Below are 27,858 nucleotides of genomic sequence, written 5' to 3' on the forward strand. Positions count from 1 at the left end.
GCTGAGAGATCTGGGACTGTTCAGGGAAGAGAAGGCTCAGGGTGGATGTTTTCAATATGTATAAATAGCTGAAGGGAGACATTGAAGATGAGCTTTCCCAGTGGAGCCCAGTGACAGGACCAGAGGCAGTGAGCACACACTGACGCACGGGAGGTTCCATCTGAACATCAGGAAACACGTTTTTACAGGGGCGGTGACTGAGTGCTGGCACAGGTTGCCCACCGATGCTGCGGAGTCCCCCTCCTCGGAGCCATCCCAGAGCCGCCGGGGGCGGACCGGGGCAGGCGGCTGTAGGGGGCCCTGCCCGAGCAGGGGGGTGGCCCCGCTGCCTGCTGACGGTTCCTCCCGGTCGGTGGCTCCGTGGCGCCGACCCCGGGCGGGCGCCGCCAGGGGCGAGGGGGGAGCCCGGGAGTTGCCTCGGCGCCAACCCTCGATTCGTTTCTGCTTAGTCCTTCCCACCCGCCCGCCCGCCGCCGCTCCCGGGGAGCAAGTGCCTGCCTCCTCCGGGGTAGAGGCACCGGTGCCCCGGGCAGGCCCGGAGGCCCTCCTGCCGCACGGCCCCTCTCCCCGGCAGCGGGGTGCGCCGCGCAGCCCGCCCAAAGGTGTCCTGGCCCCCGCCGGCAGCCCGGGGCTGAGGCCCGGCGTGGAGCGGCCGAGCAACCCCGCCCGCTGCAGGCGAGGCCGCGGCCCTGACGAGGCGCGGGGAGGCGGGAGGGGCGCGGCCGGCGCGCAGGAGGAAGCGGCGGCGGACATGTTGTCTCCCCGGCGGAAAGGGCGCTGCGGCCGGTCCCCGCCGATCCCCGAGAAAAGCCAGCGGTCCCCGGCGGCCCGGGAGCCCGGTGGCTCCGCTATGGAGGAGGGCAGCAGCTTCCGTCTCTCGGCCGAGTGCCTAGACGAGCCGCCCAACAGCCGCGTCTTCGTGGTGCTGGGCAAGGACACTGGGGAGGCGCTGATCCGGGAGCGCTTCGCTCCCTTCGGGGACATCCAGAACATCTGGCTCCTGCGGGACAAGCGCACCAACGAGTCCCGCGGCATCGCCTTCATCAAGTTCGCTCGCAGCTCGCAGGCCTGCCGGGCCATGGAGGAGATGCACGGACGCAGCCTGGCCCCCGACACCAAGCCCATCAAGGTACCGCCGGGCCGCGCAGCCGCCTTCCAGACGGGGAGCGGGGCCGGGGGCGAGCGAGCGGGGCCCGGCGGGGTGCCCCCCGCTCCCTTCCCAACATGGCGGCCGCGGGGGGCGGCGGGCCTCGGCCGTTGCACCCCGGACTTGCCGCTCGGACGTCGTGTTGGCCTGCGTGGGGGCGAGGGAAAGCCGCTCAGTGGGGGGCGGCGGCCCGCCTGGGGCAGCCCCGGGGAGCCCCCGGGCAGCAGGCCCTCCCCCCGCGGGGGCTGCCGCCCTTGGGGGGCTTCTGGACTGGGCCGCGTTCGGCTGCGGGGGGAGCTGCTGGGGGTCCCACCCTTGCCCGCAGCTCCCACGCGTGGCATTAGCAGCCACAGGCCTGGGGAATATGCAGTGTCTGGAAACTGGGGTTTTTTGTTTGTTTGGGGGGCGTGTGTGTGTGTTTGTGGGTTTTTTTTGGTGTTTTTTTTAATCCTTGAGGGAGTCTCTGTGAAATATTCTAAACCAGTATATTTTAAGATCCATGTGAATAAATAGAACTGTTTTTTCAGGTGTATTTTATATCAGTTTTATAGCTTGTGTACAGTTTTTTCAAAACAATTACGAGTTTTTTTGAATCTGTGGAACTGGCTGTCAGCTTTTAGCCTCTTGAATTATTCTTATATCTTGTTACTACTTGAGGAATATGAATGACTTCGAACAGTGAAAGAAGATTCCATGTATTTCATTTGAGAATGCAATTGAATCAGTAAAATCTTTTCTGAAGAACTTTCCATTAGAAGTGAAGAGAGTTGTATTCCTTATTGCCCAGCATGACTATTACAAAAGTAATTTAAGAGCTCTTTGAAGTAAGTTGCTGCTTTTGTGTAACAGACTTACTTTGAAGGTGGTTTGTATTTTTCTTATTTGGTTGGTTTGGGTATTTTAGTTTGGTTGGGGTTTTTTTGCCTGGTTGTCTTCTGGTGTGCACTTCTGAGATGAAATTTCTTTCAGTAATTAAAAAGGATTTTAACAGTTAGAGATGTGAGAAGTTACAATCCTTGACAGAGCACTAGACCTGCAGAGTTTGGCCCAACTGAGCACTGAACTGCAGTAGCAAGGTTTTAATAAGCTGCTCAGCTTCTTTGCTTGCTTATATTTTGTTACTACTGCTATATTAGGCCTGTTGCAGTAATGCATTTTTTGCTACCTCACATGCTACCAGCGACATTGGCAGTGCTGCTGAATCAGTCTTTGATATTCCTGACCATTTCTCATTATTTCCAGTGAGAACTTCTGCTGGCATCTGTCCTGTTTGGGAGACTGTTTGGGGTGTGCTGTATCTTTTGTCACAGATGCATCTATGATCAGAGATGTTATCTTTTTCCATGTAACGAGAGCTAGCTTATGTGAAAGATAAATACAAAAACTTGTTGAAACAAACTATTTTTCTTGGTCGTTGATATGTGATTAAGACCCTTTGTCCAGCAATTAATGTCTATGTAATTATTCCATTAGGTATTTATTGCACAGTCAAGAGCTTCTGGAAGCCACCGAGATGTTGAAGATGAGGAGCTTACGCGAATCTTTGTTATGATACCAAAATCCTATACAGAGGAGGATCTGCGAGAGAAGTTTAAGGTAGTGATTTGCTATTTGTTAATTTTTATTTTAAATTGCCTTTGTCTTAATTTATCAGAAGGGCTTAATGCATGGCACTAATGCATTTTCAAATATTGCAAATTAATGTGCTTTTTAATTGTTCTAGATGTATGGAGACATTGAATATTGCAGCATTATTAAAAACAAGACTACTGGAGAAAGTAAAGGTTTGGGCTATGTGAGATATTTAAAACCATCGCAAGCTGCCCGAGCAATTGAAGAGTGTGATCGAAGTAAGAATCTGACTGAATTCTTTCAAGTTTTTCACAATAAGTGTGTATCATCATTAATGTACCTTTAATTTTTAGTTTTGTTTGCAGGTAAATGATTTATGATGTAAACACATCTTGAGACAAGGTTCCATTGCAAATAAAAAACAGTATTATTAACATTCATTGAGAACAGTCACCTGATTACATTCTTGAAGGACCAAACTGCAAGTAAGATCAGTGAAAAGAGTTTAGAAATGGATGAAGAGTTTTCTGTCATGCATTATTATTGGCCTGTAATGTAGGCTTCATACCCAGGAAAACCTCATTTTAATTTATCCCTGGGAATATGCATTTTAAATCAAATGTATTTAATAAAAATTGAATTTATGTATAAAATGTATTTGATAGTCTATATATTTAAGGGTAGATTAATCCTAATTGAAGTTTGGGGGATGTTTTGGTTTGTTTTCATTTAATGTCATGATTAATCTATTACAGAAAGAAAGACTTCATATGCTTTATGACCAAACGTGTCACTTATGCTCTAGTACCACCAAATATGTATTAATGAATCTGAGTGAGTCTGGTGGAAGGCCACTAAGGTGGTCAGGGGCTGAAGCACATGACTTAGGGGGAGAGACTGAGGGAACTGGGCTTGCTTATCCAGGAGAAGAAAAGCTTTTGGGGAAACTTAACAGCAGCCTTCCAGTCCAGCCTCCTGTTCAATGTTTGCTTAATCATAAATACAAAACAGCTTGGTGTATGGGTGTGGTTGTTGTTTTTGTTGTTGTGTGTGTTGTTGTTTGGTTTTCTTTTTCTCTCTCCAGTAATATACGTGGTGGTTCTACATCATATCTATCATAAGTGGTTGTACAAAAATTGTATTTGTGACAATTCTTGTATAGGAATAAGTCTGAGATCACTTAGCAGTTAAATTTTATTTCCTTTTTGCTGTGAGGCTAAAATGAGATTAGTTGGATAGCCTGAGGTAGTACCTGTGTCTTTCATAAAAACAAAATGTAGAACAGTGCAAAACATATATAAACTGCTATTCTAACACAGAAGTTCAGGTGACTGCCTCTGGAGTGTCTCTGAGTCCTGCCAGGTGTTACAAAATGGTTGAAGTTGGGCAAGATGACCTTCAGAGGACCCTTCCAACCCCTCTGCTCAAGCAGTGTCACCTGGGCACCATGGTTTCCCAGGACCATGTCCAGACAGCTTTTGACTGTCTCCAAGGATGGAGACTCCACAGCCACTCTAGGCAACCTGTGCCGGTGCTCAGTCACTCTTACCGCAAGTAGGCTCTGTTGTGCTTAACTTGTGACTAGGAGTAGTTCTATGTGGAAGCTGTTAACTTTCACACAGTTATTATGCAGACTTAGGGAGTTACAGATTAGTTACCTTCCTATTTTTCTTACTGGGTTTTCTAAATGATACATTTCTAAATACAGTACTTAAGAATGTGGATGCGATCAGATAATTCAGATGTACTGAGGTGTTGCTATATGTGTGGTTGTTTCAGGCTACAGGGCCATTTTGGCTGAACCTAAAAATAAGTCATCTGAGTCTTTTGAACATGATTATTACAGTAATAACACGAGACAAGAACCAAGAGGAAATACACTTCCGTTTTGTAAGTCACAGCTTTTTATACTAAAAATTATTTGTAGTCTTGAGTATGGTGACAAAGTAAGAATGCAGTCTGGACAAAGGGAAGCTAACAGAGGCTTAGGTCAACACTGCAATAGTAGATTGGATGTTGGAGTTAGAAACAACCCAGGCATTTTATTTCTGTATTTTTATGTCTTACTTTGCTCTAGTTGGCTGATTATTTTGTGACCTGCAGCGGTGAAATAAATGTGTTACCTTTAGTATATAATTGACTTGGATTACTTTTACAAGTTGAATGAAAAATACTTAGGAAATGAAGGCATGCTAGTGTGATGACTCAAATTATTTGTTGATTCTTGAGGTGGGCAGCCAGAGTTTTGTAGTTTTGAAAAAAATGAGAGCAGAATTCAAGAGTCGGTCTCCAAACGTCTGTCAGTGGTATCACGGCTTCCCTTTATACAAGAGCAGCTGTTTGCCCTCTTTGATATAGTTCCAGGACTGGAGTATTGTGATGTTCAGCGAGATCCTCACACCAACAGTGGTAAGTAAAATTACAAATTATTATTGTACTTGACTTCATTTGTATTGCAAAATACAGTACACTCGTTGGGAAGAATTAATGTTTCATGTATCAATGGTTGCTGCAATCACTGATGCATAAGCCCCAAAGTCAGGTTTGTTTGAACCTCTGTTTACAGATAGCCTTAAATGTCCTTGCTTTCAGATAATACAATCTCAAGAAGGACAGAATCAAACCCATGAGAAGCGGGTTTGGTAAAACTAAGTTAATTAGTTTCAGAAATTATCGGGCATCTGGTTTAAATGTCCTTTAAACACATCTTTTGAGTTTTCATCTTGAAATGGGTGTGTCTGTGTGTAGCAGTTGACATGAGTTAACAGGATGAAATCATAAAAAAACAAATTGTGTTTGTATTGGAAGGTTTTTTTTTTTATTTCAGTCTTTTGCTGTTGCTGAGAGAAAGAGGTTGTTCTCAAAGAGGCTTGAAATGGAAATGATTCAGAGAGTTAAAATGTACAGTACCGGAGATTCACTGCTGATGGGATAATTGCATTTTAAAATGAAACTGTGTATGTGTGTGTTTTTTAATTCAGGCTTAGGGAAGAAGACATGTTTTCACTTGTACTTTATTACCAGCTTTTCAAGTTATCATAAATATAGCTGATTGTCACTACTTAATTCTGCTGAAGTTTTCCTCACAAATGCTACTGATTAAGTAACGTAATGTGTGGTAAAAAAAGACTTAAGAATTTTTATCATCCATGACTAATGTGAAGTTTAATCATATTGCTTTATATGAGTGTAGTTTGTTCTTAAGATTTACCTGTATCATACTGAAGCTGTGTGCACTGTATTTGTAGGGCATGCTGTGATTCAGTATAGTACTGCTGCGTCAGCTATATATGCCAAGTATAAATTACATGGGTTTGAGTATCCTCCTGGAAATCGATTAACTGTCATTTTCCTAGAAGATGGGAGTGATAGCTCAGAGTAAGTACCGATAAACAAAGAAACTTGTGAGTTGTGTTCTGGAGAGCAAAGTTTAAAATAAATACATTTTTAATATAAGTAACAGCAATGTCATTGTGATCTCGTTTCATACATGCAGATAGTATTGTTTAAAATTTAGGTGGATTTTTTTAATTTTTTTGAATAGTTTATAAACCTTTTGAAACTTACTAGTCTTTGAAAAAACATTAGAATATATACACATTGGAAAATCTTGGATTTGGCAAGAATCTTTGTAAGTATCTCTAATACATAACAAGGCTGGAGTCTGTTTTTGATGAGGTTTTTGTATGAGAAACAGATTTATCTAGTTGATCTCTTGGTTGAATTTGCAGTGCTGCAAATAGTAGCCTTGTGAAGGACATATGTAGAGTAAAACTGTGTGCTGAGGATTTGATACTCCCACTGCATGGAGATTGTCAGGTTTTACTTTGACCATCTTTAATCTGTTCCTGTGATTTGAATGCCCATTACAGGTTGCAATGGCTTAGGTGTGCTCCTGCAGTGAGTATTTTGGCTTAGTTTCATCCTAAAGGAATCTAGTTTGTCAAACCTATTCTGGGATATGAATGAGGTCAGTAAGGAGGGACAATGGGGAGATTCACTTCAGAAGTGCATGCCTGATTTAAACTGAAAAAAATATTCATTGCAACTGTCCTTCTTGCAGGCAATTTCCTTCATTCTTCAATAATTCCTACTAGTTCATGGTCCTACAACACGGGCTGTGAATGTATACAAAAAATGCAATTGCTTTTTCTTATTCTGCAACAGAACAAATTAAAAATTCCTGGAAACAAGAGCTGTAAGTAAATTTTGTGTGATAATGTTCTGACTTCTGAATTGAATTTCTGTGCTCTTTATGGAAACAGGTGAAATTTTTCTGTCCCTTCTGCCTTTTAGTTACCTTTTACAAAATGTAGTGGGCTCTATAGACTTAATTCCCTCCCAAGTATTAAGAAAAGTAAAGAAGAGGTTTTGTATCTTTGTATGTAGAAATGTATGAGTGTTTTCAGTGAGTTGCAGCTAGCATGCATACTTTCAGAGCATTTCTAGAGTGTCATGGAAGCCTGCTGTGATTTTCATTATCTACAGGAGTTTACAGATTTCCAGAGACTTTTCGATGTGCATTAAAACTTATTTTCTTTTGCTGAGTTTAAGATTACTGTGACTTAAGGCTATCCTTTAAATAGTTTATTATCACTTCTGCTTGCAGTCTCATCAGAAAAATGGCCACACAGCTGGTAACAGCACATGTGTCATCAGTGTTGCGGAATAACAATGCAATTGTTCAGCAGTATAGGACACCGCCTGTAAGTTTATTAACATTACATTAATTGTGTTTGTATTGCATTACATTAATACATTAATTATTAATGGATGCTGTTAATACTCTCTGAATTGTAGGAAACTTAAGATGTGTCAATAAAGAACACTGCTTACTTTCTTCTGTAACTGAGATGCTATGTTCTTAAGATGTACCTCTGGTTGGTTTGTACATCTTTATTCCCTGTAAAAGTGTCTGACCTTACTTGGATTTATTGTCCAATTTAATGAAATAACCAAAGTAAACAAATTAATTAAGATGAGAACTCGTAGAGCCAGTTTGTCCTGTGATGGGAACAAAAATTTTAAATAAGGCAAAATTATTTTCACCCTGACCATTGGTTAATTTATACTTGCATCTTTTTTCCCCCTCTGTTTCAGCAGGCATTTGGAGGAACTTCTGGCTCACAGTTACTTCAGCCACAAACAGATGCCATACTTCCACCACACAAAAAAAAAGTTCCACCTGACACTTCTGTGAAGGAAAGGCTTTTCATACTTTTTCATCCCCATCCTTTACCTGTAAATGTATTGGAGGATATATTCTGGTAAGACTCCATTTACAAATAAGTGCTCTTTAACCAAAAAAATAACCATGAAATATTTAAAATAAATGTTGAAAATAAAAAAGATTGTCATCATGAAGAGTGCACAGTGATCAGTAAGTAATAAATGATCAATAGGTAACAGTTGCTTTTTGAAACAAGTGTGTAATGGAATTCACCTTGAGGCATAGATAGTGTCATCAGTACAGCAGCTTTATTATTGATTAACATAATCTCAAGTAAGATGTCTAGTCTTTTTTTTTTAACCAAAAGATGTTGTACTTCCAGTTCTTATAGCTTGATCTATTTGGCATTTTCTTGTACGTATTTCTTTAAGGAATTTAAGTATTTTGATAAAATTCCACAGTAACTTTGGGGAGTAAGTATAGGGAGGGTTTTTTTTTTCTGATACATCCTGGGACATTTTGATGGTTTGCATCTTACTTAGACTATTTCAGCTGTCCTTTCACATGCCTCCCTATGAGGAACAAAGGCTTGAGAGACAATTTTTGCCATCTTTAAAACAAATCTATAGTTTAGCTGTTCTCCAATGTGTTGTATTACTTATTTTTAGTAAACTCCTGAAGAAAAAGTAATTTCCCTTTTCTGGCGTTTCTGGCATTTGCAATAACTCTTTGGAAAGCCAAAAGCACCAGGAGAGGAAAAGAAACAATATGCACTTGTGTGGGACTTAAAACTGTACCTATTTGATGTGCTGGAGAAGAAAAAGGCTATGCACCCTAGTCTTGACACTTGTATAACTTCTGTATCAAGGAAGCAGACTTTATTTATGTTTTTTAAGGAACTGTCTAGGAATCTCCAGAGGAGTTGTAAATCTGGCTTATTCCATAAAGCTTTAGTGCTTGCTTTCTGAGTCATTTCAGTGAGACCTTTTCAAAGATAATCACAACTGAGCAAGTTCATTTAAGTAAGATGCAAGTTTAGCCTCTTAAATTATCTGCTAGTCTGTGTGTATTCCTGTGTGGGTTTGTTTGGTTTTTTTCTTTTGGGGTATGCGTGGTATGGAGGGGTGTTGTTTTGGTTTTGTGGGGATTTTTGAGTTCCATTTAGTCTTTGGGGACCATAGTATTGATTAACTCGTATACATTCTTTTAAATAAGAGAGAAATCGCCAGTGCTTGTGGTTCTGTTGTAATATTCCATAGAAAACATCGTCTTTGGACTTTTGGTTTTATTTCTATTCCTGCTTGGAATTCTAGAGAAAGGAAAGTAAAAACTGGGCATTTTGAAGGAGAGGAGCACAAGAAAATCTAGCATGCATGTGAGAATATAGTTTTTGCAGCTACAAAATCATATCTGCTTCATATTGGGTAATAGGTATCTCTGCAGCAAAACCTGTAAATTACCTAATTACCTCTTCCCCCCCCCCCCTCCTTTTTTCCAGTCGTTTTGGACACTTGATAAAAGTTTACCTTGTGGCTGGAAAAAATGTGGGCTATGCAAAATTTGCAGACAGAGCAAGTGCCAGTGATGCCATAACTGCGTTACATGGGAAGATTGTGAACGGAGTCAGGCTTAAAGTAAGGTTGGCAGACTCGCCTACAGAAGAATCTAATAAGCGTCAGAGAACTTACTGATCAGGTGAGTACCCCATCTGAGCCATTACTTAAACTGAAGCTCAACTACTTGAAATAGCGATAGGCAAAGTATTTTGAGGTTAGATATGAACTTGCAGTGATAAACTTAAAATCTCTTTTTAACTAACCACTGGAAATTTACTTTTGTGATGTATGTGTGTCTATGTATATATGGGGGGGTGTATGCTTATATATGCACGCATACGCTTTATTTTGGTAAAAATCTATTTTTATAATTTTTGAACAAATACGAACTAGTCGATTAACGTCAGTCTGGGTGTTAATAGAAATATTCACTTTATGTACAGAAGAGTATCAGTTAACATTGAAAAGAGTATGCAAAAATAAACAATGGAACTGAGATCAGCTTGTGTGTGTCTTTCTTTCATTAAAAACACATGCCCTCACTGTGATGTTGGATAAAGATGTCGATTTCAGCCCCTGAAGGGCAGAGGAGAGAAGGGGTAAATAAAAAAAGGGCATGGGAAGGACAGGGAAGGTTGCCAGGTGAAACTGAAGGCTTGGGATATTTGGATCATCTGGATTCTCAGAAATCAAGTGTAGCTGGAATGTGTGATAGTGAAGAAAATATTGCAGTGCGTGTTGTGGAGGGATTGAATTGGGGGTTTTTTAACATTAGGATTATTACCAAAAGAAAAATGTAGTTGGGGGAGGAAAGGCTAAGCCCTGTTTTCTACAAAATAACTCCCAAACACTACTGTAGCTTCAAAATAATTTCAGTAGCCATATTATCTTTATAGGGAACGTGCAGTTTTGCTTTAATTCAGAGAATATCACATGAAATCCTGACTCTCTCTTCACATCAATGTTTTACTTCTAAGCTTCACTCCTTTTACCTTTCTGTGTGTAGATACTCTTTGTGACCCAGGGGTTGCAAAGACCAAAAAAAGATTTTGTCCGTCATGTTCTTTTCCTCCTTTTTTTCTTAAGGACTTTCATGCTGTTCTTTTGATAAGCAGTGGTTACTAAAAGTAGTCTTACTCTTTATCCACAACTTGCTATTTAAAAAAACCCTGATCTCTAGCATTCTTTTTCTTCGTTGAATTGTGGGTAAAACTTATTCAAAGCTCCTTTTTTTTTTTTTTTTTTTTTTTGAATCAGCAGCTCTGGTGAATGCCAAGTTAAATAACTTGTACCCACGCTCTTACCTTTGTACAAAGGCTTTGTTTGTTTTTGATGTGACTTTTGCTTCCAGTAATAAAAGGCTAGCCTCTTGGTCACTGCAGGAAAAACTATCATGTAAAGTGTAATGTAGTACCAGGTCTGCCTTTACTACTTTCTAGGAGAAAAGCATAGATCCAGTATGCATCCAAAATTAGAAAGTTTGTTTATTATTATTTATTTTTAAGAAAGATCAGAGTGAGAAGACTGGGAGGTTCTTTTCTGATTGTCAGTCTAAACCTGATTTGTTGTTGTTGTTGGTTTTTTTAATTCATACATGCACATAGATGAGCACACATTTTTTCAGTGTGATTTTTGAGAATAATATTTTTACACATGCAAAATTACAGCAGAGCTCTTTTTCCTTTCCTAGGTTTCATCATTTCTGTAAATTTTCGAATAATAGAGAATACTAGTTTTAGTTTGTTCAAAGACAGACACCCTAAATCTATCTTGGACAGATACTGGTTAATTCTGGTGCAAATGACTGCTGAATACTTCCCCTCTAGTTACTCCCATCTGCTGGGCCTGTGCAATAACGCAGGTGGTAGAGCTTTCTGAGTTTACTGTATTACAGCTTACTACATCCTGTACATCAAGTTCCTGATTGTGAGACTCTTAGCTGGTTGTCTTAGCATCTATTGCTGCTTAGGACAGACAGACAAAATTACTTGCTCTCTTTTTGTCCTTAGTGAGTTTCTCAAATTCAAACAAAATGGTACATAAAAAGTAAGATTCGTCTGTGCTGCTTTTAAAATGGTTTGCCCATTTAAATCAAGCTTACCACTGTGTCTCTGTATTGGACTGACTGACAACATTTTGCAGTAGTTGAGGCTTATATTTTGCTTTCCATTAAAGCTTTATATTGTGCATGTGAAAGGGGATGGAATTTTCTCTTCCTCTGAACCAGTACCTTTTTAAAAAAGATTTTATCATACTAACTTTTGTTCTTTTATAATTTTAGCTGGAGGAAATAATCTTCTTAGCTAAAACTTCTGTGAGTTTTCACTTAAGGAAGTCATTGCCTTTTAAAAAAAAAATAAAATCCTTTCTAAGGTCCTGTTGTATTGCTTGCTTTTTGTCTCTTTAACAAGGTGACTGGATTTCTGCAATAGTACTTTCTGTACAAGGTTCTTTGATTAAAATCTGATAAGATCTGTGAATTCAATAGAATATATGAAAATAAATTAATTCAATTGAGATACATTTATTTCAGCAGTTTTTATCTGACTTTTTTGAAGTTTTTTTTGCCAATAATATTTTTCTTAACAGAAATAATCTTTTTTAAAAATATAATTTACAAAACTGTGTCTTAAAATTTTTTATGTTAATGGTATGCTACAGATAATGCTCTTACAATGTAAACTTCTGATCATAAGAACAGTCTGTTATCTTGAAACAACCTTTGTTCATCAGGAGAATTTAAATACATGTGTATTAATATTCTAAACTAATCCATCTAATGAATTTTGCAGGCTCTGGCTCTCCTACAAGTCAATGAAAATTCAGTTGTTTATATGAATAGTTAAAAGTAGCAGAGAATTGATGGAAATACAGACCAGTAAGGTTCTCTTAACTACTTTTAAGTTCTAATGCAAGTTTTTTTTGGTTGAGGTTCTCCCCTCTTACGCTAAGTAAGTATTAATGGTTGAAATAATTTTAAGCCGTCTTGCTTTGAGTCAGGGTAGGCTTGAGAAGACAACTACAGCGTCTACTTCTAGGCGGTTGCTAAAAGCAGAAGCTATCAATGTTCTTGGCGTTGACCAGCCTCGTGCTTTCTACTCAGGTTTTTGCATTGCTTTGAGTATTTCGTGAGAACCTCACTGCAAATGTCTGATGCCTGTTGTGTAAATTATGTCACTCAAAAATACAAGAGGAAGGAAAGGATTTGGTATCGTTCAGAAGAATGGATTGTGGAATTCTGATTAAGCTCTTCATTGCGACCTGGTAGCTCTATTTAGATACCACTCCCCCCAACCCCTAAAAAAACCCACCCCAGACATTTTTCCTGAAGCTTTCAAGTAGTCCTTAGAAATCAGAGCTTCGAACTAGAGCTGTGTTAGAAATGCAAAACACAGATATCTAGAGCTGGATTCTGTGTCTTTAAATAATCATGGCTGTTTGGCTTTAACCTACAGCAAGTGGTTTCATTGCATTTTTTTCCCCTTCTGAAAATGTTTGGTCGTGTTTTAAAATAATTATTTAATTAGTTACTAAGTTATTCCATCATGAAATACTTACTACTGTCTTTTATTATACTTGTCGTGGAAAAGTCTTGCGTCACCGATTTGATTTGCATTCTTTTTTTAGTTAAAACTTTATTAAAATCCTGAAATTTAATCTGTATATTTATAATTATTTCTGTGCAAAAAAATTTTAGAAAAAGTAATTGTATCATAATTGAAACTATACTCCAGAATAAAAAATAAGTTAACTATATTTTATATCAACAGTACACTGCAGAAAAATTGCTGGCTTTCACACACTGCTTCAGAAAAAGAGGTACTTCTTTAAAAGCTAGAGAAGCATAGATAAACTTTCAATATTATTCTAAAGATATTAAACCCCTCATTTATATGCTGTTGGATCAGTTATGTTTTATAATATGTATATTTTAAAATAAAAATAGGTACCTTGCTTTTTGATACTATTTTTGTACTTGTGTTTTTTCTACAGAAACTAAATAATGACATGACCCTCAGCTAGCTGACTGACTGACTGAAAACGTGACTAGACATGGTTCCTGTGGACAGTGACAGCTTGTTTTTTTTTTTTTTTTTTTTTAATTGTTACTTGATATCTCTCCCTCTCTCTCTCTCTGGTACTCCCTGGTTTTGAAAATGCAGACATGCAGTTTTGAAAATTATCTAGGCATTAAAAATTGTAAATTGGTGGTTGTTCTTGTAGTCTATAATTTTGTATTTCAGAAATATCTCTCGTGTTTAACTGGATTCCTCCTCTAAGATGGAAATTACAATGACGGGGAAATAAAGGAGTCAGCATTTTGTGGCTTGACTGGTTAATTGATAGTGATTCAGGTTGTAACTGTTAAAATGGAAGATATTTCCCATGATCCAGATTGCATTGAAAACTGAAGTACATCAGTAAATTCAAAGAAAATGAAAAAAACTTTCAAAAACTGCTGGCAAACATGACGGTATTAAGCTAGATTTAAGAAAATAGCTGTAATAAAGAAAATTAATCAGGCACTTTCTTAAACATTTTGTTGATTTGGGCCAGAAGTATTGATTATGTGTGCTGTTTAGAGAAAAGGACATTTGACTGTGGGTCAGACTACCAGAGCTGCTTACATGTATCCTTTCTTACCCCGAGGTCTTTCAGTTACAACTGTGGGGCAAGTATGGAGTTTTGAGGGGTGGGTGTTTTATTGGTGTTTGTCCCATTTTTTGAGGGTTGTTCAATGCATATGTTGTTTAAGTAACAGTTAGGCAATTCAGCATTTCAGCAGGATGAAGATTTCAGCACTGATGATGAGTAAATGAAGATCGTTCAAATCAGTATTTGCACAGATAATTTTCAAATGCCAAATGCTTTTCTGTGTTATCCTGAATACTACTAGTTGAATTGAAAATATCCTAGTTATTAAAATAATTTATGCAGATAACATTGATAACTTCTGGGTTTATGCACAGTAGAGGACAAGCATGCTCTTGGGTGCATCCTGCTTCCCAGCTTCTCCTGTCCCAGTCCCTTGATCATTGGTGTGGGTGAAGACAGTGGAGCATGCTGTAGCTTCCCAAGCTGCTCAGAGCTAGAGGAAGGATTTCCTTCCAGGAATTCCCTAGCGCACAGGAAGGTAGGGGTGACAATGCAGGTCTTTAGTCCTTTTAGTTATCAGGTATCGGATAGCGAACTGGGTTTCAGAGTAGACACAGCCTGTGTATAGAGTTTTGATGTGATGGGGGAGTTATTTGCATTGATAAGGGGGAATTGCGTCATAGGGGGGAGAGAGTGAGTGATAGCCCGTGGTAGGTCTGGATGGTGGGGGTTATTTAAGAACCAGCAAGATTTGAGCTTTTGTCCTACTTCATAATTTCACACACTTACCTGCTTTTCTCCCCTCCCCACCAGCGGTGTTGGGGTGCCTTAGTCTCAGATTCCCTTCCCAGCAGGAAGATGGCTGCTGTCAGGGGGGTTGAGCAGAAAGTTGCATAGCAGCTCGGTCACCAGTCTCGGGTCCTGCTGGCCGGTGTCCCTGGGCAGCCTTTGGACTTCGTTTCTGTGCAGCTCACTGAGCTCCAGGATCGTTCCCTGCCACTTCCATGATTCTCACCTGCTTCTCCAGCCCCTTATTCTTTCCAAGAATGCTACTTCTTACCAGGAAACCTTCCTTGCAGCCTCCTTTCCAGTGCTCCAAGCCCCTGACTTACCTGATCTCAATAGCGAATGTGCAGAGCACAGCACCTTATAATTAGTGACATTGTCTTGTGTCTCTATTAATTTAATCTATGTTTTTGTCTACAACAGATGACCTCCTTTTCTTGTTTTGTTTGTTTTTCAAACAGAAGGAGGAAACAAGAAGGTACTGGGGAAATGCCTCTGGTTGTAAGTACCTGAAAGCTGCAGGGGGATCTTAATTTTCACCATTGTTTTCCAGTGGCAAAAGACACATACCCATTAAAGCAAGCTCCTGGCTGGGGCTTGGGGGGCAGGGATGGGAAGAGGAGGGAGCAGAGAATTTGATATAATCTTTTTAGCTGGAAGATATGCTTACTCAAAACTTAGAACTTTACTGTTCAGTGCTTTACAGTTAGCTGTCTCAAAATACTGTCAGGGTACAAACCTAGATTAGCCATCTAGTGATGTCATGTGACTTCACCTACTATGAAATTAATGCGATTGGAATAATATTTACATGCAGTGTACATAATGTTTCTTACGCAGCAAATATTTTAAAGCATTTAGTAAGTTGGTCTCTAATACGAGATACAGGCACATTCAACTAGTTTTTCTGTTCCTGCTCTTTATAAGAAGTATGAGTAAAAATATTTTTGCATTAAAGAGGGTATACGAGAATAAGCACTGTCACTCCAACTGATTCAGAAGTTTAAGGTGACAGAAACTGTGTATTTAAAAAAACAGTATTATTTCTTATGTTAAAAGAATATTAGAATTCAAATGTTCAAGTGTGAGGCAGCTGCAGAATAAAGGTTGCCTAAGAAACCTCCTTCTCTCCCTTACTCTAGTATGTGTTATGATGCAGTCCTTGATGACTCACCAGTAGCTTTTCTCCGCAAGAGCGATTGTTTCATTCAGCACAAAGAGTGAAATTGGATCAGGCATGGTTAAAGCAGGCTGCAAAATTCTTGCTTCATTTGTTGTAGGTATTAGAAATTACATAGTGACCAAAACAGGTTTATGGTTGAGCCTGGAGAGTTGGATCCTGTCTCTGACTCCAGCCCAAAGACTGTGACCAAAGATGCCATTTTGCTGGGTTTTCTCTGGGAAAGCCCTGTTTTTTGGGGTTTGTTGGTGGTTTTTGTTTGGTTGGGTTTTTTTTGGGGGGGAAGGTGATTTTTTTTTTTTTCCTCCTTGTCCTCATGATAAATTTTGAGTAGAATTTGGGGCTTTCCTGTATTTGTTCAGGGGAAATAATTCTGACCAGGTTGCTGTAGACAGAACCGTGAAGCTGCACCTTTTGTAGCTTTACCTGTACAGTGTTATGTGTGCAGTGAGCCCAGTATTTTTAGAAAACATTGGTCCTTCTGTGCAGACATGACAGAGGCACCGCACTCATGTAGCAGGTCTGACACATGCTGCTAAATGTGCATGGTGTGGTGTACCTGCATGTTAGGAGTAAGCTAAAATGCAGCTTACAAGGGGTGAGGTACTGTGCCAGCACACCCATCTTTTCAGTGTATGTGTGGGTCTTTACTGCCTTTATTTGCCTTTACTCAAGAGAGTGCTTTAGAGTGTAGGATAGTGGTGGGCATTATTTAGGTACCAGGTGAAATGCTGAGAATCTCTGAAGAGTCAGTTGAAAAAATTTACGTGTTTGAATCAGCCTTTTTGATGAGTCTTTCCTCAGTCAAGATCCCCAGGCTCATGTGGCACTGAAGGTGGATGCCTGTGTGTTTAAGTGATGTAAATATCTCCAGGAGTATAAATACTGGAAAATGAAGTGACTGTTGTCTGAGCCTGGCCATCCAAGATGGGAAAGGAGAATCGTGTTAGAATGGTCCCAACAGCTACTGGAGGGAGCATTCAACACACACAGAGTGTGAAAAGGTATCCTTTACAGCTCGAAGTAATGTTACAAAGTAGACGGAATGGTGCTATTTTCTAATTGTTCTCAATCCTGGTTTTGTTACTGCATGCCTGTGGGAATAGTGGGCCACTGCACTCCTCTGGGCAGGGAAGATGTGTATGTAGTCTTGCTTCAGGCTACCAAGCTCCTGCTTGTTTGGTCAGGTCTGGAACTGAAGAGAATTGTGCTGGTACTCAAAGGAAAGACAATTCCCCGTTTTCAGTACTGAGACTTCGAGCTGCCCTAAGAAGCAACTCTGCAAGCAGATAGTATCATTGCTGAATCGGTCTGTTAGGTGACTCACATGGAATCATTTGTAGTGTTCTGGCAACCTTTTTTAGAAGATCCTTAAAAGCAAAATTACTGTTCTCCTCAGAGTTCAGTGCATTTCCTGAAAGCATTGATGTCTTCTCCGGGTAAATACCAGTGTTGAGTAAATACATCTTGCCATTTTGAAGTCCCCCAACATTTTTTATTGGATATGATATGCTTCACTCCCTGTTTAAATTGCTATATTGTGTTACTGATAAGTGGCATGCTGCTTTTCTAGGTCCTTTTGTTGGTAAGTAAAAACTGTCTGCTGTAAGAATGAGCATTAGGTTCCTGTACTGTAAAAAACTGTGTCACTTATATTCCTTTTGCTGGTGGTTAGTGAATTGGCCAAAACTGTATAGAGTTTTTTGTGTGTTGTTTTGCAGTATTAGTGTGTTAGTGTTGGCAAGTAGAATTTAGTATGCGTACCTGTGAGCGGCTTGGATTTCAGCTGTGTTCATCAGCCACGGTTCCTGTTGGCACTGAACAGGGCTTTTGTACCTTTTGAAAACAAGGTAATACAGATTTCATAAATTATGCTAAAGGATGTCCAGTAAAAATTATTTTGTTCATTTATTGAGTCATGACCGCTTGGTCAGCAGAAGAGCCTTTTGTTTGTGTAACTGGAGAAAGATACAAATTTGCTAATGTTGCTTGAATGTCTACAGTAATTCTGATCATTAAGTGAAAAAAGGCTGTTCTGAAGAGGGTGATGTGTTCTGAATGTGATCTGTGAGTCGGTAATTGCAGTTAGTTCCCTTCACTGGGTCTTGGGGCTCCTTCCTGAGACCTTTTCCTTTGGTGGTACAAGCCACTGCTGGAGTACCTCATGTGGGGGCAGAGACCAGGTTTGCAATGTGCGGTGGAACTGGATTTCCTTTGCATCCTTCCTCTTTTTTTTTTCTTGTTGATGGTCCATTTTCTGACTGAAGGTACTCTGTCATGGCATTTCTGCTCTGTCTACAGAGATACCATCTAATGTCTGCAATGCCAGGCACCTCTAGTCTTTCAATTACTGTAGCAGTAAGTGAGGGGCAGAAGAAGGAATAATCACATATAAGTGGAAGCTGTTGAAGGGAAAACCAGCATGTAATTATGTGCATGGCTCCACTTCAGGAAAACTACCAGTTCCATATTGTTGCCATACCATTTTTCTCAACTTCCTATCTTTATTAGTTCAACATTCACTTAAAACTTTATCAAAGGTTTATCAAAGAAAATTAACAGGAACTAGGAAGAGAACCAGAGGAAAGGGGGATAAAGCAAAGGAAAAATAAGGAAGACTATAAAGGAGTTTCTGATTTTTGAGACAACAGAAGAGGAAACAGTTAATGAGAGGTAAGGCGTAGGAGGTTGTGGGGGTTGTCCTAAGGAAAAGCCAACTCTGATATGGGGAAAAGCAGGATAATCCAAATGATTCATATCTTAAGACAGAAAAGATGGAGGGCACTGTGCTGCTATGGAAGCCAAATGCTTTCAGATTAGGTTGGGTGTAGAGATTTGGAGTCTTTTAGATGGATGTCTATCACAAATGAACTGCAGAAGCCCTTACATCAATCTGTAGTAACACCACTGTCTTGTGGCTTATTTCCCCTTTGTTTTGAAATACACTGGTTGTCGTGCACCATGCGCATTTCATATGTACATAATGAATTTATGGCACCAGGATTACTATTAAAGCAGTATCTGGTATAAAAAAATGTGTGCTTTCTGTTGAGCTCCTTTATCTTGTTGGGTAACTTCTCCTTTGTGCCTCTGCTGTGCGGTGGTTCTGTTCCTCCTCCTTGTGCTGGCAGCCCACCCCCAGCTGCAGCTGTCCTGAGGTCACTGAACAACTTGCAGCACAAATTCACATCAGATCACTCACCCGCAGCCTCTGCTTTTGGCAGGGACAAGCACGGCAGCAGAAGCTTGGGTTACAGGCAGGATTAGGACCCAAAAAACCTTCAGGTGGTTCCAGACGCTTCAGGCAGCTCTGGTAGCTGAAGCTGTGGAGATAAAAGGAGGCAGCCCTGCATCAGCCAACTCTGCTGGGTGCAAGAGCGAGCAGAAGTGTGCGGCTGAACACAACACAAACCACAGTTCAGCTGCTCGCTCAGCTTTGTTATGAATACTTTAAAGGAAGCTTTAAAGAGGAGCAGCTTCGAGGGATGATGGCCTTTACGGTCTTGATGCTTTGTAAACATCATAAATCACAGCTTGAAAAAAAACTTCAGTACTGTACAATCCACGTATCTCATAGGTAATGCGGCTGTTGTTTTGAACTATACATGGCTCTGTCAGATTAATTAAATATTGATATAAGACTTTTATTTCATCTGCTTCAGCAATATTCATCTGCTTGCTCCCAAACCTTACTTGTCTTATGAATTTCTCTTGGAAGCCTGCAGGCTCTGCGGGGTGGGACGGTGGGGCTTCAGCCAGCGTGAAGTGTTTGAATGTAAAGTTAACATGCAATATTGGCAGGGCCTTACAGAGACTAAAGAGTTAACTGCTGACTAGACCCTACTCTATATTTAGAGAAAGTGTTTACAAATCTTGACCATGGGAGGGAGTAAAGAAGACACCCTGGGAATTCTTCCAACTCTTCTGACCAAGTTCTGTCTTTGGAAAGTGCTAATGAGTGACTTTTTCACATGTCATTTTTAGAAATGCAGGACAATGTTAATGGAGCGTATTCAGGTATGTGGACATCAAAACTCTGCTGGAAATATTTTCTGAAACTGAAATTATAAGCAACTTCATGAACAAAATTGCAAGATTGCTAGAAGTTATTTTAAGTATCAGAATTTTGATTGTCCTCATCGTGGGGACGCTAAATCCCCCTCCTACTGTGTCTGTTACGTCTAAGGGTAGCAAGAGTGAAGTTATATCTAATCAGCAAATAAAACTAAAGGCAGTGGCATATGAAAACATGCACTGAATGTCTTGACCCACTGACGTTCTTCAGTCAAGTCCACAGAATTCACTTCTGTTCAGAGTTCACTTCTGTTGTAATAATGCTAAGGGATGCTAAAATTTGCTACCTTTTTCCGTGACAACATACCAGCTTAGCTACTTAAAATTACTGCCAGAATTTTGGACACAGGTTATCCATACACAGGTATCACATATTTGCCTGTGTAAAGGACAAGAATACAAAGATGGCCTCAATGCCTGTATATAACAATGTTCTTGGAATTTTATCCTGGAGGCCATCTGAAACTGTTTGAAACTGAGTAATCTCTGTTGTTGCTATGGAAAAAAAATCGGGTAGTTCTCGGAGAGTGCAGAGGAAACTGTAGCACTGTGACCCTTTTTAAAGCTATTCTAGGGGAGGTATTGAGGCAAAAGTCTTTTAAATATTGATGTTTGAAAGAACTTCGTTTAAAATAGAAACTAGAGTGCTAGTAATAGCCAGTAGGGTTATAAGGGTTGTAGTAACAATTCTTCCAACCAGAGATTTCTTTCTTCTTGTTGTTCAAAATGCATACCTTGAAGTGTTTATACTGCTTTGGTTTTGCAGTCTACACAGTAAATAAATCTGGTATTCTGCTGAAGATGAGGCCATGGGACTACTATCTACTGCTGAAATCAAGTACAAAACAAATTCTTTTCCTTATCTTTGACTGGAGGTAACTAGCTACACAATCAACCATACAGATTTTGTTTGTGATATTGAACCACTCCAGCTGATTTATCATATATTTGTCTTCAGGGATTCTTGGAGTTCTGACAAACTGCATTTCAGATTTCATTTTCAGATTTCTAGTTAGTTGTATTTAATAGGGATATTCTTAATAGAACTCTTACAGATGTTTACTTGTCACTTAAGTTTTAAAGCACCTCTGGGTGTAATTGCTTCCCTTTTCAGTTCCTTCAATAAGAAGTCCTTATCCCTTTCCCTTCCAGGATGTCCAAGAATGGTTTAGATTTTATTTCTGTGATGTTCTATGAATATGGAAAGTATTTTTGTTGTATTCTATGCATATCTTATATTGTTACACTTCAGGATTTCTCCTGCTATGTAATGCCCCAATCTTGTATAAAGGAGAGCAAAAAATGGTGCTGGAATGAATGGAGACCAGTGCACATGCATTACCCCTACTGAAACTGAAGAGCAAAATGTTGAGAAGATAAACACTTTTTTTCCAGATTCTCTTTGGGGGAATGGAAATACACCCAAATGGGAAGTTCGAGAACCAAGAGTCTGGTTTTACTCCTGGGGAAGACAGGGAAAGGCAGGAGTATGCTTTCATACCTGGAGATGCTGCTTGCCCTTAGTTTCTCACACCTAACTGAGCAGAATGAAAAGAATAAACTATCTGAATGTCTGCACAGGATCAACATAAAGGTCCATTTAATTGGGTGTCCTGCTCTCCACCGTGGCTGGAAACCGATGCTTGGGGACAGCATTGAAACAGGGCAGGTAAAGAGTGTTATTTCTTGGGCAACTTGCAGCAGGCAATGGGCAGGCACTTTTTAAGCAGGAACTGCAAAGGAAATACTGTGCTTAACAGCTACAGCTATCCTTTATTCGTTTGTACAATCCCTGCTTTTAAGAACATCCGTCTCTTCAGCTCCATAGTATTGTATAGCAGCAAGCCATCCAATTTAATAACACTTTGTATGGAAAAGTTTTTCCCAGTTGTCATTTTAAACCTGCTGCCTGATCGTTTACTGAGTCTCCCTGAAGTCTTGTGTGATGGAAAATAGCATGATTCTTTCATGTCAGCATCCTACGTACCATTCAGGATTTTGTAGATCATAAGACCACCCTTTCTCAGTCTTTTCCTCAGCTAGAAATTGTCTCCTCACACAGATGTATTCCCATACCCCTGCAGATACTCGTTTAGCTGTGTACATGCATTTCCTAGTCCCACATTTTCATATCAAGGAACTGGAACTGTACACAGCACTCAAGTGCACAAGAGATTTACACAGGGATGTAATGAGCTCTCCTGCTTTGTTCCTGGCTGCTTTTGGAGTAATTTCTAACATTGTTTGCCTTTTGGGCTACTGCTGAAGAGTAAGCTAATGTTTGCAGAAAACTACTCACAATGGCTCCAAATGATAAAGGCTAATTTAGAGCTCATTATTATGCATGTTTAGCTAGCGTTGTTTTCGTTACTGTTTACATTAGTTTGCAGCTACTGGCATAGACTTCCAGCCACCATCTCACTGCCTTGTCACTCACTGTTGTCAGGTCCTTCTGCAACTGCTCAGTCAGCTTTTGGTTTGCTTACTGAGTACTTTTGCATCATCGGGAAACTGTGAGGACCAACGATCTTCACAGAAGTAATTTTAGGCTGTTCAGGTGCAGCAGTGCTGGGCCAGAAGGATTCTAAGGAAATCAGCCTTAAGGAGGACTCAAAGAAGAAAGTAAATAATGTTGTGTTGGGTGGTCAGCATCCGTGAAAGAAAGAAGACATTGATCCTATGCAGAATGGAGTTACCTGACATAGGTCCTGATGGCAGCTGTGCTTTCTGATTCTTGGAGATGGCTCTTCAGTCTTCTGGCACTCCTGTACTCTAGGGCACATCCAGTTTCCATCTCACTGCCACTTGCCTTTTGCTGCCTTCACAGAACGTGCTTGCTATGAGCCTCCCACTGCCTCCTGAATTCTCCCTTTGCCTAATTTGTTTTACTATCAGACGCTCTTTAATGCTCTTTGGTGCTCTACTTCATTCTCATTGTTCAAAGCATTTCCAGTTCACTGGTTACTACTGCTGTACTCTCACAGTTTTGCATAATTCGAATTAATTTGCAAAAAAGACAAGCAGTAGTTTGCAAAAATCTTTAATAAAAACATGTGCCTCCTGCCTATGGCTTGCCTCAGGATACCGTTTTGCCAAATGTACGCAAACCCTAACAACGAACAACAGTAAAGAAATAACAATATTGCTACTACAGGAGAAAATAAAAATACTTTCTTAAGACTCTGTAAGTAAGTATTTTCAGTGCTCATAGATCTCCTTATCCTCAGCATAGGGATGGTAAGAAAATATTACGTATTATAATTAGTATAACTTTCCTGCTGCCTGAATTAAAGAATGGGACATTTTAAAGGCATTAGTGTCTTGCCAGAAATTGTGGAACGAATTCTATCGTTTAACCTGTGGAGGTTTTATGTTTGCATGGAGAATCAAACTATGTTTTACAGCTTTCTTTTGGAGACAATGCCTCCCAATCGTTAATGAGACTAAACTTGAGAAGTTCTTGGGTGGACAAAATAGAATGTAGCTCCTTTCTTGTGTTTGCATTCTTACCTCAATGTTTCATCAAGATGTTCAAATCTTTGCTCCTGGTGGTGTGAATTATGAGTAAAAATCAGTGAAAAAAAATCTCATGTCATTGGGTAACAACTGCGCTGATTTTCAAGAAAGTTTATGTAAGACTACACAGGGCTGGCTTATATCAACACTTCTTGCCAGTGTTTCTGAAGTGGTATGGTTATAATCTTCTACAGTTATTCAAGAAATGTCTATATGAATCCATATAAATAATGGCTTATGTCAGGACTGAAGTTTTATGTAGGTAAGCCGTTAGAAGATGCGGAGGGTATCATACACTTTACTAGCATTTTGTTATCTGCCATTTATGTAATATTTGTACTGTTTAAACCAAATATTTAACCTGCCTTTCTAAGTGTTTGTTTCTCTTTGGTTTAAGTATAGGTAAATTAGTTTTAAAAAATTAAAAATCTCTGTAGAATAGCCACCTAAGAATTTGGTATCAAGATCATTAAAGAATATGAAAGAATAAGTTTTTCAGAAACAAGCCAGCTAATTAACAACAGAGTTTCCTGTAATTTCTTTCTATCCATGGTTCACTTTTTTGGGCCACAGAAGTTGAGTGGTCTCTTGACTGAAATGAATAATGGTGGTGTTGAATGGTGTCCTTAAGATGTGATTAAGAGTTGTGTTCTTTATCTCCTTGTGCTGTTACTTATTTCTTTTAGGAGAAAATTAAGTGACTACATTCCTGATATTGTTAAGTTTTCTATGATGTATGTGGCTTGTTACTTAATCTTTCTATGGATTTTATATGAAAACTTTGACACCTCCCAAAATCCTGCTTAATGTTTTTCCTGCTTCAGCTCTGGAAACTGAACACAGAAAATATAAAGTTGTGTTACTTAATGAATTCCCTGACTTTATTCAGCTACATTCAGAATGAGACTTGCAGGTTCAGCTGAGGGAATAAAGCATTTTTCTCCCCAATACGCTTATCCTTGAAGTTACACAAAAAATACTGTGTCAAGGGAACCTTTTCTGGAGGCTTTGACAGGAAAACAGCCACGGCTTTTTGTATGCCATGGTCCTCAATATGATCCTTTGCTGCATGAGGATGCTGCCAAATCTGGAACTGCCAGTTTGAGAAATGGGGAAGACATAAACCAGCATCACACAGCCTGTCTTTGTTTAATGAATAGTGTAGGCTCAATATTAGATTTCTTGAATCTTGTAAATCTCTCTACTTTTTCTAAGGAATTTGCCATTTTTTCCCCCTTCTCTTATTGAAATTTGTTGGCAGTGGCATCTAGTTCCCTAGGGGTTCAAACTGATTTTCTTGGACGACAAAATACACATCCCATCTTGTTACCGTGAGCCAGACAGCAGGGCTAAGCTGGAGGATTTAAACAGGGCAGCCAGAGGAGTCCAGTTTGCTACGGGAGGAGAGGCTCTGGGCCGTCCCTGGAGGGCAGGACAGTGTGCCAGCCCTGGGGACAGGGAGGGACCGGGCTGGACCTTCGGGGCCAGGATGCCAGAGGCGAGCCCTTGGCCACCCAGGTGAGCTGCTCAGGAGCTGCTCTGCACAGGACAGTCCAGCTCCCCCTTCCCAAAGGTGTCTCTAAGGCACAGAAGGATGTCACAAGTGCTGTGGTGGAAATGTACAGGGAAAAAAAAAAGGAGAAAAAAAAGAAAAGCAAAAAACCCACAACCCAACCCAAAACATAAACAAGCCAATATAAATTAGACTAAGGGAGTAATTTCTCTGGAAGTTTCCAGGAGTATGTAACAGGTTTTTTCCAACAGGCTCCCATTACTGGATGCCAAAGGCCAAACCAGCACACGCACGGTGAGCTGTGGGGAGGTGCCAGAGCCATGTCGTGTGTGTGCTCGCGCTGGGCAGCCCGCGCAGGGCAGGGCCCCTACCCGGTACTGAGGCGCGGGTGTCCCCCCGGCACCCCTTGTCCGACACCCCCGGCCCCCAGGTGTCTCTTGCTTGAGCGCGTCCCCGTCGCTGCCCGGTTCAGCCCCAGCCCTGGCCTCGCGCCCGTCGCTCGGCCCCGCCGCTGCCCCGTCTCCCCGACACCCGGCGTCGACTCCGCTCCGCGCCCCGGGGCCGGCGGCGGGAGCGCCCGGCGATGCGCCGAGCCAAGCCGAGCCGGAGCCCAGCCCGGCCCAGCCCCGGCGCCGCCCCGCGCATCGGGCCGCAGCCGCACTCGTGGGCGCATCCCAGCGCCGCGGGCCCCTCCGCTCGGCGCGGCGCGGCCCGGCCCGCGGTACCCGCTGCCGGGCCCCGGCCCGCTGCCGCAGGTGGGTGCCGGCGGGCGCGGAGGGCACCTTGGCCGGCGGGCGGGGGCGGGGGGCGGCGCGGCGGGCTGCGGCGGCGGCGCGGCGCGGCGCGGCTGCCCGCCCCCTCCCTCCGTCAGACGGGCGGGGAGCTGCGGCGGGCGGGCGCGGGGAGCGGCGGGGCGCAGCCGCCCGGGCCGCAGCGGGGATGCGCCGCGGATGCCGGCGAGGAGGTGGGCGCGGAGCGGCGGCGCTGGGGGCGCGCGCGGGCGGCGCGGGGGCCCGGGGCGGCGGGAGAGGCCGCGGCGGGGGGCGGCGGGGCGGGTCGCGCCGGGCGGCGGTGCCGGGCCCCGCGGGGGCTGCGCGGCGCTGGGGGCGCCGAGGCGGGGGGCGGCGGCGGCGGCGGGCCCGGTGCCGGGGCTGTGGCCTGGCCCGGCGGCGGCGGCGGCTGCGGCCGGCCCCGGGGCGAAGCCCGAGCATCCGGACCCGGGGGACCGGGGCCACGTTACGTAACTGCATCCGCGCCGCGGGATGCGCTGCTGCCGGCCCGGCCCGGCCCGGCGGCGGGGTCGCCGCTCCCCCAGGTCGCTGTCCCCCACCCCCCGTTCCCGTGCAGAGCAATTCGGAACGCCCCGATAACTGTCTGGTCTGCGGGAACGAATTGCTGATCAGGTGCGGAGAAGTTGATGCGCTCCTGGGCTGCCTTTTTGTTTTCATTCGGTCTCTCTCTATCTCTGGAGAGAAAAAAAAAAAAAAAAGGCAGGAATGGCCCGTATTCCCAATTTGCTGGCAATGCCGCAACCTTCTTGCAAGTACTTTGACTGTGTATGGATTCATTTGAACAGTTGTCTGGAAATCATTCATTTGCTGGGAGTGCTGATGCTTAAAATTACCGTCTGAGGGGGGTTTTGCCGCTGGCCCTTTATTTCTTATTTTATACTGCTTCTGCTTGCTGCAAGGCTACATTGTTGATATTCTTCCCAAAAGCTTCAGCAATGCAGATACTATGGACTGGTAGTAACTGAAACAAAAGACCTCGCTGTACTTCGCAGAGCGAATTAGGAATCCAAGGTCGAACAGCGAACTGCGGTGCAACTTGTGCGGAGGAACGTAACAGAGCAAAAGTATTCGCAAATCTTATTAGAGAGTTTAAGTGAAAAGTGTGCCTTAAATAGACTCTTACTCAGTAGATGAAAAAAATTCCTTAGTGAAGGTGTGAGGAAATAGCTATTTTAGGACTACAATTAACTATATCAGCTCAATTTTAATGGAACTAGTACATTTAATTGTGTTCCTAACAAATTTTCTGTTCTCCAGATGATTAACTTGCAGAATGATACTAATGCAAAGATTAAAATCTCATCAAATATCTAATGGTTTCTGTATAATATAATTGTGTTTGGTTTATTATAGTGATTTTCTAATAATCAGCTTTTGTCCATATAACTGTAGATAGTATAATTAGATTTTTTTTTAATCTTGGTACAAACTATATGACCTTGACCTTTAGAGGTTAAGCAGATGTGGTTGTTACAGGTCACAATATCTTATATGTTTAGAAAAACATTTATATATATATCTATATAAAATAAATAGGGTTTTCTTTCATTCTTGTTTAAAAACTATACAAGGGGAGGACTACTTTCTCTTTTCTCTCCCTTTTAGACAAATTAACAGAGATGCATACAGTACTTGTTTAAAATACCCTAAAGAGGTTTATATTTAAAGTACCTTTTCTGTACAAGTAAGTGACAGAATATATGTCTGGAAAAACAAAATATTGCAGGATTTGTGACTGAAGACATCCTAAACATTCTCCCTTGCTACTGAGGGCTGGAAGAGGTACCTTTTGTTGTACTATAGCTCCTCAAGCTCGCTGCTTCCACTTCCTATTAGTTTGCTATTACACTCCCAGATCCTCCGCAGCGCTCATGAGCCGTACTGTTAGGGGTCTTGTTAGCAGTCTTTCTTATTACTGGACCTTTTTTGTTCTTAGCCCATTCTGGGAGCTTGTTCA

The 27,858-nt window shown here is 41.6% G+C and overlaps 2 protein-coding genes across 11 annotated transcripts in view; both read left to right on the plus strand.

Annotated features, from left to right (window-relative positions):
• Positions 1-330: 330 nt before the first annotated feature.
• On the plus strand, positions 331-13,785 carry RBM45 (RNA binding motif protein 45). 6 transcript variants are annotated; one of them, XM_037397251.1, is made up of 11 exons: positions 331-1,129; positions 2,621-2,743; positions 2,871-2,997; positions 3,073-3,084; positions 4,499-4,609; positions 4,949-5,128; positions 5,968-6,097; positions 7,329-7,425; positions 7,820-7,986; positions 9,388-9,584; positions 12,549-13,785. In XM_037397251.1, the coding sequence occupies exons 1-10, from the start codon at positions 752-754 to the stop codon at positions 9,578-9,580; spliced, it is 1,518 nt and encodes a 505-aa protein (XP_037253148.1). In that variant the 5' UTR covers positions 331-751; the 3' UTR covers positions 9,581-9,584; positions 12,549-13,785. The 6 variants fall into 6 exon arrangements, 5 of the variants coding, with proteins under 5 accessions (XP_037253148.1, XP_037253147.1, XP_037253149.1 ...); XM_037397250.1 differs by having other exon boundaries at positions 333-1,129; positions 13,439-13,785; XR_005105722.1 differs by having other exon boundaries at positions 334-1,129; positions 9,388-12,709; positions 13,439-13,785.
• Positions 13,786-26,009: 12,224 nt separating this feature from the next.
• Positions 26,010-27,858, plus strand: part of OSBPL6 (oxysterol binding protein like 6) — a 108,528-nt gene continuing 106,679 nt past the window's right edge. For all 5 annotated transcript variants that reach the window (XM_037398111.1, XM_037398113.1, XM_037398112.1 and 2 more), the window contains exon 1: positions 26,010-26,074. The gene's annotated coding sequence lies outside the window, so the exon portion shown is untranslated. The remainder of the gene's footprint in view (positions 26,075-27,858) is intronic.

This window comes from Falco rusticolus, chromosome 8, assembly GCF_015220075.1.
Source record: "Falco rusticolus isolate bFalRus1 chromosome 8, bFalRus1.pri, whole genome shotgun sequence".
Lineage (NCBI taxonomy): Eukaryota > Metazoa > Chordata > Aves > Falconiformes > Falconidae > Falco > Falco rusticolus.

Excerpts from the sequence above, each read along its gene's own strand:
- RBM45 (XM_037397251.1), top strand. The coding sequence starts at position 752 with ATGTTGTCTCCCCGGCGGAAAGGGCGCTGCGGCCGGTCCCCGCCGATC. Across the intron at positions 6,098-7,328 it reads GATGGGAGTGATAGCTCAGA|TCTCATCAGAAAAATGGCCA; the intron begins GTAAGTACCGAT and ends TTCTGCTTGCAG. Across the intron at positions 7,426-7,819 it reads AGCAGTATAGGACACCGCCT|CAGGCATTTGGAGGAACTTC; the intron begins GTAAGTTTATTA and ends CCTCTGTTTCAG.